At 39.6% G+C, this 15,468-nt stretch overlaps 1 protein-coding gene across 1 annotated transcript in view; it reads left to right on the top strand.

Annotated features, from left to right (window-relative positions):
• The first annotated feature begins 137 nt into the window (after nucleotides 1-137).
• Nucleotides 138-15,468, top strand: part of lars2 (leucyl-tRNA synthetase 2, mitochondrial) — a 43,420-nt gene continuing 28,089 nt past the window's right edge. Inside the window, exons 1-6 of the mRNA XM_066690891.1 lie at nucleotides 138-347; nucleotides 6,255-6,513; nucleotides 7,690-7,818; nucleotides 12,315-12,406; nucleotides 12,558-12,618; nucleotides 15,138-15,227. Of these exons, the coding sequence (XP_066546988.1) occupies nucleotides 6,283-6,513; nucleotides 7,690-7,818; nucleotides 12,315-12,406; nucleotides 12,558-12,618; nucleotides 15,138-15,227 (603 nt within the window). The 5' untranslated portion in view covers nucleotides 138-347; nucleotides 6,255-6,282. The remainder of the gene's footprint in view (nucleotides 348-6,254; nucleotides 6,514-7,689; nucleotides 7,819-12,314; nucleotides 12,407-12,557; nucleotides 12,619-15,137; nucleotides 15,228-15,468) is intronic.

Below are 15,468 nucleotides of genomic sequence, written 5' to 3'. Positions count from 1 at the left end.
TCCAACTGCAAACTGATGTTTCTAACGTAATTATTTCAATTGCTATCAGCACTTCAAAATACGACGCCATACGTTATAGAAAACCGATACACTTGCTGTACATTGTCCTGATTTTCACGACTCGAATAAAGTTTGATTTGAACAAAATGGCGGCGCCCATTTAATCGGAATGAGTTTGTGGTGTGTTTACATGTCACGAAATTTCACGGATTCACACAGCGATATTTTATTAACCTAACTTATTTTGATTTAAAACGATTGCATTTATGATATGAAAATGGAAAAATAAATATAGAGATGGATTTAAAGCCGAACTCCAACAAAAAGACCCCTGCATTGAGTATATAGTAAGTAGTCTATGTACGGTATTTGTATGACCTGCTTGGATCCTCAGGAAAACTACCCTTTTAAGACATCTGGTTTAATTTTACTAGAAGGTATAATTGCAAGCAAGACATAATAGGTTAAATATATTATTTGTTTAAAAAGATATTGGTCTTAATTCCTTAATGCATCCTGTGTACTGTGGTAGTCTGTTCATGTTCATGACTGTCAGATTCTGAGAGGTTCTCACTAAATTTACAAATCCATTTCTTTCTTTATTCTTTAACACTACTTTTTTTACTCTTTCATACTTGATTATATCTATCTATCTATCTATCTATCTATATATGTATATATGTAGTATAGTATAGTGTGTGTATATATATATATATATATACATATATATGTGTATATATGTGTATATATATATATATATATATATATATATATATATATATGTGTGTGTGTGTGTGTGTGTGTGTGTGTGTGTGTGTATATATATATATATATATATATATATATATATATATATATATATATATATATAATAGACCAGAAAATAAGCCACAGTTTCTGCATAGTTCTGAATTTAAATCCAAGTCAATATGTGACAATTAACATTTGTATGCTTCTTGTTGGGTTATGTGACCTGATGGCAATTTTTGAAAATTGTACACAGACTGACGTAATTTAATCAAAGAAATACCCAAATGCAATCCTGAAGTATCTGTAGGAAAGTTAGTATTTCACATGAATCCAGTGATTGCTTTCTATAGTAGGCTAACTAAGTCAAACTTCCATACTATTCTGCAAATATTATCTGTCAGTTTTTGGTAATCATTTTCAATATTTTATTTGGTATATTTCACACACACAAAAAGTAACAAACTAACCATACTACAAAATAACTGATGTAACATTCTTGGTACTGTACTTGATGATTGATGTGTCAATTCTTAGTATTAATGATGGCAATGATTAGTAATGATTGATTGATTAATTAATTTGTCTCAACACAACAGATTTGACCAAGGTGGTAAAAGTTGCATGCCCAAATGTCTGTATAATTTATATTGCCAAAGATATGGTAAAGAAGGCACGAGATGAAAGGTCAAGCAGGTGGGAGCAGAACTCTCCAAAGAAAATCTCACACTCACAGCATTCACTAAGCTAGAACATTAAGCAACACACGTCAGCACAGTTGTGTTTCACATTTGGGTTTACAGTCAAGGAGTATTATATTATGTACAAAGGCAAATATTACCCTGGCATAGATGAAGAAACTACAGTGATACTCATCAGTGTTTTATATACCTGCAAAGGTGTTTGGAAGTGGCCTATATAAGGGAATGCAATATGGTACCCTGTTCCATCTGTCCTAAAGAGGATTGATGTGCCAGTACCTGAGAATACCTGGTAGTATAAATCTTCAAATCTGAAAAATGCTTGAGCTCACACTGGTTACAGTTACAGGACCTAGTTTAGTCAGTTACATCATTTGTGTGGTTCTGGTTGAGGGTAGAATATTAGTGGGGCAAATTGTTTTCTAGCTTTGGAGGACAATGGACTTCAGTTCAGCAGTTCTTCAGTATTCACAATTGCCCCTTTATCTCAGAAGAATTCATTTTTTAGTTTCATTTTGTTAGTCAATTTTACGTTACTTCAGTTACCAAATCAAATGTGTCAATTTTAATTAAACTGTTTACTGGTTGTTTATATCTTAATATTTTATTGAATATCTGCATTCTAGGGTTATCATAAGAAAAAGTAGGTTGGCCAATCTGACTTTAGGTAGTGCTGTTTGAGACCAAGAAACAAGCATTTTCTGCTCTAAAAGGTACGTCAGTTATGATGGAATTGCCCTCTATCTCTCGCTCTCTCATATATATAATATTTAAATTGAGTAAAGCAGGAATTTGCTAATAGTACAGATGTGCACAGATTAATATATAATTTGTAATATGGCAAGAAAAGTTAAGAGAGATCTACCATTTGACACCTTATGATAAGATGTTTTATCATGTCTTGATGTCTATTATTGGCATTTTTTACGTAATTGTTTTTGTATTTCTAGTTTTTTCAAATGTATTTTAAACATCCTAATGTGCAATTAATACAGTGATGAAAACAACTTTGCCTAGCAGGTAAGTTCAGTAATGGTTACCCTGAACATCAATATTACAATGCAGTGTCAACTGAAAATACAGGACACCATTACACTTATTACACCCATTATTAGCCCTGAGAAGATTGAAACACTGAAACCCTAGCCAAATTAAACCAAACATCAATACTTTTCTCTCTCTCTCAGAGAAAATGGAAGTTGCGTTGGAGAGGTTTGAGCACAGTCGCTTATGAGTAGCAGCTATCATCTTTTTTTCAAACCCATTGTGTTAAGTGCATATGAGAAGCTTGTCGTGTGAAGAATACATTTTAGATGCCCACCTATTTTCAAAGCCATATAACAGGCAGTTTTTCACTTCACAAAATTTTACTTTCAGTTGAGCAAAATTCTTCCTGCTTTTTTTGTTGGTGTTTGTCTATCACCTTCAATTTGGGGAGTTGCAGTGGGCTGTATAAACTCAGCAGGTATTCTTCTGCCATCATCTTGTAACTTTTCTGCTTAAAGAAATCTCTCTGTGCCGACCTAACCACTTAAAGGCACTCGAAGACAGTTTACTCTGTTTATATGTTTTCAGTTATTCTTCAAGGATAACATGCATGTTATGTATACATTATATTTTAATTCCCAATTAAGTTATAATTACAACAAAATAAACCTTATATTCTATATCTGTAGAGTGACACGTTCGAGAAATCAGAAAATATGAACGTGTGTATGTAAATTCAGTCACATTACCTCTGTGTCTGTACATTATCAGAAAAGTGAAAAGCCATAGTACGTGAATAACCTGTCACATCAAAACTCATACGTGATCGATTCATCAAAAGAAGAACAGGGTTTTCTTTTCTTCGTTTTTGACAGAACTCAAATTAATTTCATTGTGAATTGTGAAAGGTTGTGCGCGTGTGTGTATAAGAAGTGTAATTTGTGTTGCTGTATCAACTCAGACGTTGGAAGGCACACACTGAATTGTTTCCAGACCCTTTTCAGATGTTGATTTCAGAGAGGAAACTGTAACCATAGCAACAACACATTTGCTCTCTCAGACACACACAAAGTTGAATAGCTGGCTGCACAGTAGATGGGGGAGTATAGGCCGAGGCAGTGAGCAGCTCAGCCTCTCAGCTCTGGTGGTACCTCATATCTGAAGTTTAACGTGAATAACTAGGTCTGCTTATGTAAGGCAGGTCACACTTGTTCAGTATAGTTGGTTGGCCCTGCTACTCACACTGACCCCTATACAGCACAAAGACATTATCAAGCTGACCTCTATACAGCATATTCACACTCATGCCTGTCTTTCTAATAAGCTTTCATAATCCTCTGTCACCGTGTGCAGACTTTGCAATTATTTCCTTAGTTTATGAGTAGGTGCAGTTCGGTCACACATCTCATTTTAAAATTGCATTTCAGTTCCGCAATGGCAGTGATTCCCAAACCTCTTGACACTGCGGCCCGGCTATTTGTGGTATTAAAGTATCACGGGACCCTCCACAACACGAACTATATAGCCCGCAAACATTTTATTCCGTATAAAACATACAGGCTTGCACTCGGAAAAAGGAAAAACTGTAATAACCAATAAGATCCACTTGTGTTTGTGATCCACTGCATTAGAAGATGTTTAAAAGCAAGTCAGTCACTGAAAGCTGGTAAGGAAACAGGTGTATGTTCAATGTAGAGTTAATCAAGAGGCGAACAAGCAGTATTGTTGGAGGGGGTCAAGATAAGGATTCAGTTTAGGGAAAAGCACCTATAATGAGAACATTTTTAAAATTGCATGTTCTGGAACATTCTACTCCCTTTGGATACATTGTTGCTAAATGCCAGCACTTATCAACACCGTATCTGGTCATAAAAAGTAAAATAAAACAGGATAATGGTGAAAATATATCATTACTATTGTCTTCTTAATTTGGACAGATAACTCCACAGAAGGACCGAAAGTGAATGGACAGCTTAGGTGTTGTTTATTCTACCTCACCACAGCCTAGACGATTGCACACTTAAAAGCCCTGCAGTAGCCAACGTTTTCCCATGGGCACTGTGACACTGGCGCTCTTTCCTCTTTCCGTTAATGTACTGAGCTCATTAATGTGTAGTTCTCTGGAAACAAAATGGTCTTTAAAAAAAAAAAAAAGCAGTTCTCCTACTAACCCCTTGAAGAGGACTCCTCTTGTTATGGAAGTCCTCAGAGGTTTCGAATGTATGCTTCTGCCCTTTTGTGAAATGTCAGTATTACTTCTGCTCTTGTCATTATAAACGGTCACCTGATTCCTTTGTGAGCCCAGCAAAGCATCTTTCTAGTGGTTTATGGGTGCCGTAAACAGTACCTGTTCTGTGGTAGCGGTTGTTCGCCGATCACTTATGTGATTATATTTTTCCATTGATTGGAAAGACAACCCATGGCTTAGGTGTGAAAGCAACAGTCTTGAATTGTAATTGCTTATTTGCACCCTTCAACCGTTAGAGAGACACACAGCATACACTGGAATGGGAAGTAGGGTCAGTGGAAAGATAAGACCTCAAGTGTAGTGTGTGTAAATGGAAATTGAGTTGTTGCCTACTGACAGCGCTATTGATTCCAGTCATATGCCATGTTTACATCTTACTTCTTTTCCTCTTTGATCTGCATGTGTTTAAGCCTGACACCCTACACACTGAGGCAGTTCTGATGGACCTCACAGATAACCTCATTGTTATTCTTAAGTTAAGGAAGAACATAAGGAAAGATACAAAAGAGAGAATCAGTGATATTGCCCATCTTTATATACAGATATAAAAAACAATATAAAGTGTCTCGGTAAGGTATTGGGCACCACGAGCCATCAGAACAGCTTCAATGCTCTTGGCACAGATTCTACAAGTCTCTGAACTCTACTGAAGGGATGAACACCATTCTTCCAAAAGACATTCCCTCATTTGGTGTTTTGATGATGGTGGTGGAGAGTGCTGTCTAACATGTCAGTCCAAAATCTCCCATAGGTGTTCAATTGGGTTGAGATCTGGTCACTGCGAAGGCCATAGCATATGATTCATAAGAAAGAAAGAAAGAAATTCACATGGTTTTCATACTCATTAAACCATTCAGTGACCCGTCCTGCCCTGTCGATGGAAGAGACCACTCCCATCAGGATAGAAATGTTTCACTATAGGAAAAAGGTGATCACTCAGAATAATTTTGTAATGATTTGCAGTGACCCTTCCCTCAAAGGGGACAAGTGGACCCAAACCATGCCAGGATAATGCTCCCCACAGCATAACAGAGCTTCCGGACCCCCTCACTATAGGGTCAAGCAGTCAGGCCTGTACCGGTCTCTTGGTGTCCCACACATGCACTCGCCCGCTTTTTGAGAACACGAGCCAGTTGAGCGTCTTTGTGACTGAAGCTCCTGCCATTCATGCCCCAATAATGACCCCTCTTTCAAAGTCACTTAGATCCTTTCCTCTTGCCATCTTGATCCACAATCAAGGTCAACTGGCCCTGCTCAGCATTTTTATACATGCCACAGAGCATGATAGGAAGTTAATTGCTTAACTGTATCATGCAGTACACCTGTTTGGAGGCATCTGCATTCGTTATGTTCCTCCAGTCATTTATTCAGTTGTTTCCTTTAATTTGTCTGTACATGGCTTAATAATTTCATCCAGCTCTTTCCTCTGCTGCTTTTAGGCTACTTGTCTGAATCATTTTTTTATTTTATTTTTCTCTTCAGTTTTGGGAATTGCATAGCCTGAATCTCAGCCTACTAATAGACCCATATTATTGATTTTGTGTGTATGTGTTTGCTTTGTGCTGCTGCAGGTATCAAAGTAAAGTGGGCGCCAAGGCTATGTGGGGTACTCTGTGCCAGAAAAGGTTGCCCTCCCTGGGTTTGGGCAGGCTGGGCACGGTCTCCCTGGGGTATGGACCAGCTGGCACCAGGCGAACCACCAGCATCAGGACCATCTACAGCGAGACGGGGGAGTGGGAGAGGGACTACAGGGCAGAGACACGGCGCAGAGTGGAGACCTGGTGGCACCCCCGCATTAAAGAGCAGTGGCGCAGAGATGCACAGGACAAGGTAATGCATTCTTATCCAAGGTCACAGGAGGTGAGGAGGAAGGTGGGGGATGACTGAAGCCTTAGTATTACATTCTGTATTCCAGTGCTTGAAGGACACTGGTAATTTTTTCACCTATCAGGATTTATGCTTTCTCTTTCTCTTTTTTCATTTATGCAGGATGTCAAGAAGGACTTAATATTGGTTTTCTCTAGCTAGGCATTGTACTTCTAATATCATTCCTCTGAAAAATATAATTATACAAGGTTAGCAGTGAAACATTGAATAATAATCCCTGTCACACAAAAATGTAATGAGTCTTTTTTTTTTTTTTTTTTTTTTTTTTTTTTTACTAAATGGCATAATTTAAATAAATTACTTACAGATATTTTTCATAAACACACTACTATTCACAAAAGCACCAATTTGGGATGTTTTAGCACCTGGAATTTACTACTGTTTTACCCTAATGCTTCTCAAAGACCCCTCACATGTTGTAGTGGAGTAAGCCTCCTCATTCATGGAATGATACACAAGAACGAGTGGCGAACAATTGCCAGAAAAGATCAAACCTCCTCCAAGCATTATGCAAAGTCTTGTCTCCCTGTCCTTAGCTGCACTTTAGTAAGCTGCTTACACAAAACATATTCCCAAACCAGAGTTCCAGAGCCAAAATGTATTCAGGAGCATGTCTGGAATGAACATCTCCATGTAATGATGTAATATAATTAAACAGAAGTGCATTTATGGCAATAGTCTTTAGTTTGAGGTAGCAACTTACTACCTTCACATGGGTTGCTGAATTACTATATACTGGATTCCATGCAGTCAGGAAAAAAGTGGCAATGAATTGTGTCACCTGTGCTGGGTTTAATACATCAAATCCAACCAGTTAGTCAACTAATGCCGATAAGACAGATAAGGGAACCATAACAATTGGAAAATACTAAGCTTCATTGCCACTTAGCCATTGCCTTTGAACAGAGGGAGTTCCAGTCATTAGGAACTACAAGATCTTCTCAGCTCAGATCTCCATCAAGTACGGTGCTTGAAGGAGTTATTTATGTATTTGTGAAAAACTGAAGTTGCTTATAGACTGATACCAATACAACCTGGATAACTTCATCCGCTCATGGATTGCTGTTGCCCCATTGTGCAGCCCACTGTGTGACCTGCTCCCCTGATGTTATTCTGCAGAGCTCCCGGCAGAAGTTCTACGTGCTGTCCATGTTCCCATACCCCTCTGGGAAGCTGCATATGGGCCACGTGCGAGTGTATACCATCAGTGACGCTATTGGCCACTTCCAGAGGATGAGGGGAAAACAGGTAGGCCTCATGTCTGTCCTCCTCCCTACTTCCCTCCCTTTTATGTACCATTGTGTCTTCAGTTAAATTGAAGAGTGTGTTGATAAACCCTTCCCAGACATATCTACAACAGCATATGAAAAAGACCAGTTATTTTCAGTTGATGTGGCGGCTCACTCATGGTCTAATTGGTGGAGAGAGTGTGACCGAGTGAACGTGTATCTGTTTCTGAGATTCCCAGGCAGCTTCTCCCTGTTGGTATCCAAATTGTGGCATTGGAACTGACATGTTCGTTTTCTCAGAGCTGGAGAGGTGCCGCTAAAGATGTAATGGCGTGCGTGGGCAGGCAGGCACACCTTTGCCTCCGGACTGCTTGAGTGGAAAGGAGTGCGAGACGGTGGCTCTGTGGAGCGTCGGTGTGAGGCGGGTGCTGTGGCAGCAGGCAGGAGTGTGTTTAATGAGCTCTCTTCCCTCAGGGAGCAAGGGAGCTCTCTGTAGCCATCGTTGACCTCCTTTTCAAGCAGGAAGCTGATAGGTGGCGTCTAGGTAACCACATGCCTCTGACTGAACTGCACTGTCCTCGCCGCTGGGCCACCTGCTTGTTCACTTCGCTCTCTAATCTCTCTTTCTCTCTCTCTCGCTCTGCCGTTACCTGTGACGGATTTGCCTGTGCTTCAGCCTAATTGGCCTTCATTTAGAAAGAGATAGTGGGGCCACTTATAGAGTTTCTACAGCGGTGGTGGGGAGATAAATTGAGTTTTTTTTGGAGCATACAAAAAGAGAGAGATAGAGGAACAGCTATTAGAGAGAAAACACTGAATCTGAATGTTTTTTTTTTTTTCTTCTTCTTTCTTTGGGTTTAGTCTTGCAGCCGCCCCTGCCGCCCACGTTCTCCTGTCTCCTACACGTTCTGCTCCATGGCTGCATGACGCCGGGGGAAAACGAGGAGGTGTCGCCATCTCTTCTCCGGCTCCGCGTGTGCCAGTCAAATATAAAAGCCCGTAACTTCGCGCCTCCCTGCTAACCAGATGGGCTGAAGGCAGTCGTTGTAGTGTAGGCGTCCGTTCACGTTGGCTTCTCGGTTTTCTCCATTTTGAGCGCCAGTAAGCTTGTTCCCCTACCGATGCAGCCTCACCAGGCCTACTGGCACGGAATGAAGAGCGGCTCGTGTCTGTGGTAGAGCTGTGAAAGTGTAATTAAATAATCTTTATACAAATTCCAGTGCACTTCCAAGGACAATAACCAGGTTTAGTTCTTTACACACTGTCCATGTACTGTCTGGACAATTTCCTTTTCTTCTCTAGTGCTTCCCGTCTCGATTATTAGAGCTGATGCTTTCTGTGTCACAAGAATTTAGAATCAAATAAGGAAAAGTTAGTGTATTGTCATTCAAAATATATATTTTATGCTCACGTTTAGCTTGAATGTTCTCAACTTGACTTGACGATAGGAGGTCCTCCATTGAGTCACAGTGAATTGTATTGGAACAGCTGTTGAAATGTATAATCATCATCATCATCATGGTAAATAATTTTAAATTCATGTATTAATTCATTCAAATGAATTCTAATGCACATATGTATCTTATCTCTCATGCATACATTCAACATTTCATGGACAGTGATTGCTTGTGTGACTGCTTTACAGCTACTCTCATTGAAAGACTCAAGAATCTGCCATTTTACTTTAATGTGTAATAAGTGTTGACCTTGACATAACCAGCCTGCTTGTGTGACTTGCAAAATCTTTGATAAAAAAACAAAAGAGGAAAACTATGAAAGGATAACGCACATTGTTTCTTCACAGGCTGACCTGTATTATTCCAGATTACCATGAAATGCACTCTGAGATGCGTCTCTCTCATTCCCTAGACCCCGTTTTTCTTTGTTAAGCACGGGGCGCACTGATTAAGAGGAAGCCAGACCTTATTCACATTCAGAAGGATGACATTTATTCAGATGAAGAGGCTGCATTATTAAGCAGCGCATTCATCACTGAAACTTTAGGAACGGTTTCTATGTGGCCTTTAAAACATCTTGCAATCCATTAAAAACTTTCCACCGTGCGTCTCTCATTACAAAGATCGTCAACATCTCCCTGCCATTGTAATTACAGCACTGAACTGGCATCATAATTTCAGGTGCCCTTTAAAATACAACAATGCTAGCGCTGAGGGAAAAATCTGATGCATGCTATGGTTGTGGAATGATGTAATTGGCCATGCCTTTCTTCTCAGGGCTTAAGGCAAGACTCATCCATTTAGACTTTCTTTAGTTTGAATTTTTTAATAGGAATCAGAGCCAGGCTTATTTCGCTGTCAGCTGTAGTCTGTCACCATCTTTTATCATGTTTTACTGCTAAAGCTGTCATCTGAAATGTGTGTACCAGCATAGACCGGAGACAGGTGATCTCTGCAGAGGTGGTTGAGCTGGAAGATTTTAGACTTTCAGGGAGGGGAGGAGGAGGAGGAGAGCAAAGGGTGCCATAGGGTGTCAATGCCCAGGACACGTTCATTCTTGGGGGAATAAAAACGGGCCTCATCTCAGAGGGGTTCTTAGGCATTGAAGAAAATGACACTTGGAATGATAGACCGCCACTGCCAGTTAAGATGTAAATGCCAGCAAACGACACTGTAATAATTGGCTTTTTCCCCACTGGGTGCTCTGACTGTGTCCTTCAGCTGAGATGGGACAGAGGCATATGGGCCCACCAGCAGGGGCATCTAGAGCTCCTGAGTAAACTCCCCATTGTCTCCTGCATGAATGACAGGATTGGTTCAGACAGATGGCCTGGCATGGTCTCACTGGATGGCTTATGACGTTATTGGTTCTCCGTTTAACTCCCTGGGTGTAGTTTGTGCTCATAAAGAAGGTGTGGGAAGACGAGTTCATTTAAGGATATGATGCACAGTGGGACTAGTTTTTCAGCTCCACTTGCCTTATTTCCCACCCGGTGGATGTAGGCAATCAGTCAAATTGTCTGCAAATGTCAACAACTAAACTTAACTTACTGCCAACAAATACGATGAAATGTGCTAGTTTTAGCATATAATAATAACCAATATAGTATCCACAAAATCTGTCATAATGATACACCTTCTGTATTGTTTGGAGTGTGTTTACAACCCTGGAGATGTGTGAGGATATCCGTGAGACGGGAAAAGTGTTGTTGAGATCCTAGTATTTCTACAAAGGTTCTGTAATGGATAGGTACTGATATAAGCCAGAAACATCAACACAATCCTTCAGCACACAATTAATGTGGATACGAATCGAGTCGGAAGCACAGAGACAGGCAGGATCACTCTGTGTTGACCAGCTGCTTGTTTGTCTGCTACCGGGGTTTTAATAGGGCAGTCATATATCCCATTACTCGCCTGGTCTTCCTCCGATAGCGTTGAAGTCTGCTCCTTTTGACTACCTGCCTAATGGCATGCAACACAGAACAGTCCCGATTTATTAGATTGTTCACTATTATAATATTTAATCTTCTGCTTGACAAATTAGGGTCTCCATTGTTACCTGGGATACAGGTTTATTCCACATAATCAAACGCTTTCTAGTTGTTAGTGTTGTTGTGCTGGGTATACTTTCTCCTGTATAACTGTCTTTGTCCTGGAATGCATATTTATAATGATTTAAACATATGCTACCGGCTGTAGATATTTCTAAGGATTGTCTGCCAGACAGATGAGACAGGGAGCACATGTCTGAAGAACATGCTGTTGTGGAGACTTACATCTATAAAATACGTAGAATGAGCAAATTGCATTTGATTTATTACTGTTAGCTGAGCAAACATTTAGAAATGCCACAAACAGACAACATTCCACCTGAACACTTGCCAGTATTTTTTAGAAATGTCTCCAACCTTGCAAAATGCAAGATGCCACACAACTCCCTCAGTTATTGTTTTTTGTTTTTACCCTGCAGCAGTTTTTTTTTTTCTGTTTGTAGACTACTAATATATTTGTTTTCCCCCTAGTATGTTCCAATATTGGGTGATATTATTAATTACTCAGGCTTTTGGAAATCATGCTTAAACCTGATTGTGATTAAAACAACCCCACAGTTTAATACGATCTCTTCTCGTTCCCCGTCATCCACGCTGAAATGTAATTTGTGCAGGATTTTGAGTTTTTAAACCCTGAAGAACGTGACAGATGAGGATCTAGACATGGCTGTGACACAGATTCTCTCCTGTATTTCCTACACTGGCTTTGTAATTTCCCAGTATTACTGTATTGCTTTTTCAGATGTGCAGGCTGGGATAATGCCGTTAGCTCCCTTTTAGGTGTTAAGCACGAATCTTATGTCTTAAGTCAGTGGAGATCTCAGTTTTCCTGCAGAGCTGAAAGTCACTAGATTTACAGGTGAAATTTGAATCTGAATACCATCTGCTAGTAGGACACTGATGTGTGGCATGATGCTGAATAGTAAGCTTTTAATGGGATGTGGAAGTGGCTGCATTCAGATGGTGATTACTGGGGGCATAACTGGACTGTGCTCTGACTGTAGGTCCTGAATCCAATGGGATGGGATGCCTTTGGACTCCCAGCGGAGAATGCTGCTATAGAGAGAGGCCTGGACCCCGAGGAGTGGACCAAAAGGTAACTTTTATAACCTAACTTTTTTTGTATAATGCATGGCCAGAAATCGATGTAGTTACATTGTGAAAAGTCAATATCTGCACTATTTCTTTTTTTGTTGTTGTTTTTAATTCTTTCAGTTTTACTCATGATTTTTCCCTCTCTCTCCCAGTAATATTGAGCACATGAGGGAGCAGCTTAACAGTCTTGGTCTCTGCTTTAACTGGGACAGGGTGAGTGAAAGGGTCTTTATAATTAAATCCAATGTGGTTGTATGACTGAAAGCAGTGAATCTGGGAGAATTAGATCACAGAAAAGGTTAAGAACACAGTGCATATCACAGATGTCCTGTTTTTGAGATGTTTCTGAAAGATGAGTAATGCAGCATGCGCACGAGTCAATCTCACACATTTTGTTTATATAAATGTAAATTAAAGGATATTTTTTCACATTTTATATCCTCTCAATAATTACTCAGTTGTCAGGTTTACGGTTTCAAACTCTGCAACTCATAGCTATGACATGCAACTGTCATACCAACGACCTTTGAACCCGCATGTATTAATTGTGCACTAAAACATTTTGGAAATGAAGGAGAATCTGTAATGTTTTATGGATTCATTTTATTGTGATTATATTACTTTATTTTTGTGTGATTATGATATTACTTTGTGTGACAGATGGTTGTACTTTCATTTTGGGCTTCATCTGAATTCTGCTGGAATTCTACTCTAATCTGCACTTTCACCGGTAGCCCTGAGAATCACAGGTATCCCACGTATTCCTGGACTATACAGTTTCCCAGACGCTGTCAGACAGTTTACTGTTCATTGGTAAATACTGCCCACAGTCGATTAGTTTGGGGTCTGTAACCCTGGAGATCCAAAGCTCTGCTGGTTTTTATAAGCTTGAAAAGCTCCAGATAAATAATTCAGAGATCTGGTCGAATGAAAACCAAAAGATCCTGTGCCTCTTCAATAACAGGGTGGCAGTCTTGTGCTCTAGGGGTGTGACCTACCTGAATCTGAACCTGCGATATCCAGGACACCAGAAGCAACCTGCACGCAAAGAGGGGGATTTTATACTTGACAGCATTACTCAATGGCCCATTAATGGAGGCATGTTAAGATTCCCATCTAGTCTCCAGAGAGTAATACCTTAATGTAACAACTAACACACGATCAGAGAAGCATCTGCAGGTCTTCACTCAAAAAAGGAAGAAGTTGTTTCCGTTTTTGCCTTTCTGTGACTTTGACCCTGTCGGGAAAAACATCCTTATTGACTTACATGACTTTCAGCTTTTAGCTCTTGTGTTGTTGTCGTGGTGCTCGAAATAGACCGACTAACATTTGAGCAAGCTAAACTTTGTGGTGGAATGTCCTCTGAAAGTAATCTAGGGGTGGCTGATGGGCACACTTAAAAGCTTTTGCCAAGTACTTTTCGTTGTAGCATGTAGCTCTGTCTAAAAGGAGTTAAAAGGCTCTCCTCCAGTTATGATTAGGCCCATTAATGGACTTAATCTCCCCAGACTAGTAGCTCGAATATAACAGTTGGAATATTTGAAGGACCCTTCGCTGAAAGTAGCTGGGCCCTTTTTTTGTTTGTAATTGACCGTCATATTTAGTATTTGTTGAATCTAAAATCTTTTCGCATCATGTCTATTTTTAAGGCATTGACCTACCCTTAGGTTTCAGGTATAAAAAAATGAATTCCCACATGTGAGAATGAGATTACCTTATGGAACGTCAAGAAAAGCATGAAACTTTACAATAAATTAGCAAACAATCTTATCTTCGCCTCCATAGAGAAACCTGCCACCTACAAGACCACAAACTGGTTTGCTTCTTAATCTGAAGTCTGCAACAGATCGATCCTCATCTGATCTTATTGAGAGCATTACACACTCCTTTGGGAATTATGTCATTGCCTTGTTAAATATTTAGCCTCCTAACACTTACTTAGCCTTGAAAATCTTCTGAAACTTTATTACAGTGTTGAAATTGCTGAGTTTTGTTTTGTATTTTAGTGTTGTTACGTTTTGTACAGTACAGGAAAACACTTTGATTATAAGAGACTTTATGTCACTATAGTACAAATGACTCCTGTACAACCAAACTGGTCTAGTTAGCTAGCTGTCAATTAATTAGTCCAGAATGAATGACTAAGATGTCATGAACTTAACTCTTCTTAGGGGAATATCTTTTGGCTGAAAGGTTAATACAGTCTTGTAGCAATTAACAGAATGGAAGTCTTAATTTATGTTCATATATTTACTTTACTTAGTACTCACTAAATGTATCTCTTATAGTACAGCAAGCTTCATACTGACAGGGTGTCTTTGATTTGTATTTGTTCAATGTCAAGGTACTTAAAACAGCTTATTAATTAAACTGCTTTGGTGAACAAGAGTTGTGAAAACATATTTACTTTTTTTTCTGGAGTTTGCACCGAGGACTCATTTGATACATGATACTAAATGCTCTGTGTAAGTATTTACAACAATACAAAAGCCTAGACCATTTCTCCACAATTTTCCAGGTTTGTTTATAATAGTCTCTCAAGAGAGACGTATTTCAGGGGTAACGTTTGTTTTTATGTCATCTATCTGTCTCCTGAAGTTACCGAGCTGTTCTCTCCTCTTTCCTCTCTGTATGCCCTTAGATGATCGAATGGCTTTATGTGAAAAGCTTAAGTGTGGTGGAGTCTTTTCCAGTCACCTATATTTGTTCACTGTACGCCCTTTTCTCCACAGGAAGTGACAACCTGCCGGCCAGACTACTTTAAGTGGACTCAGTACCTGTTTGTCAAGATGTATGAAGCAGGACTGGCATACCAGAAAGAGGTGAGGGACATTTTAGTGTTTACAGACCTATCAGAGAGTCCAGGGGATAATGACTTGATCTGCATTCCCACACTAACATATTCATAGAACAGCAGGTGCCAACCTGGCTATCTGTTTAATACTTTAATGTCCCACTGATACTCTGAATAGTAATACGAATTAGCACCCTTGAAAGTTAAGTGTGATTTTATCATAGCAATAAGAGAATATGTGCATTTTTTTAAATTGTATTTAGATCTGT

Source organism: Amia ocellicauda, chromosome 18 (genome assembly GCF_036373705.1).
Source record: "Amia ocellicauda isolate fAmiCal2 chromosome 18, fAmiCal2.hap1, whole genome shotgun sequence".
NCBI classification, from domain to species: Eukaryota; Metazoa; Chordata; class Actinopteri; order Amiiformes; family Amiidae; genus Amia; species Amia ocellicauda.
This window is presented reverse-complemented; position numbering and strand designations above follow the sequence as displayed.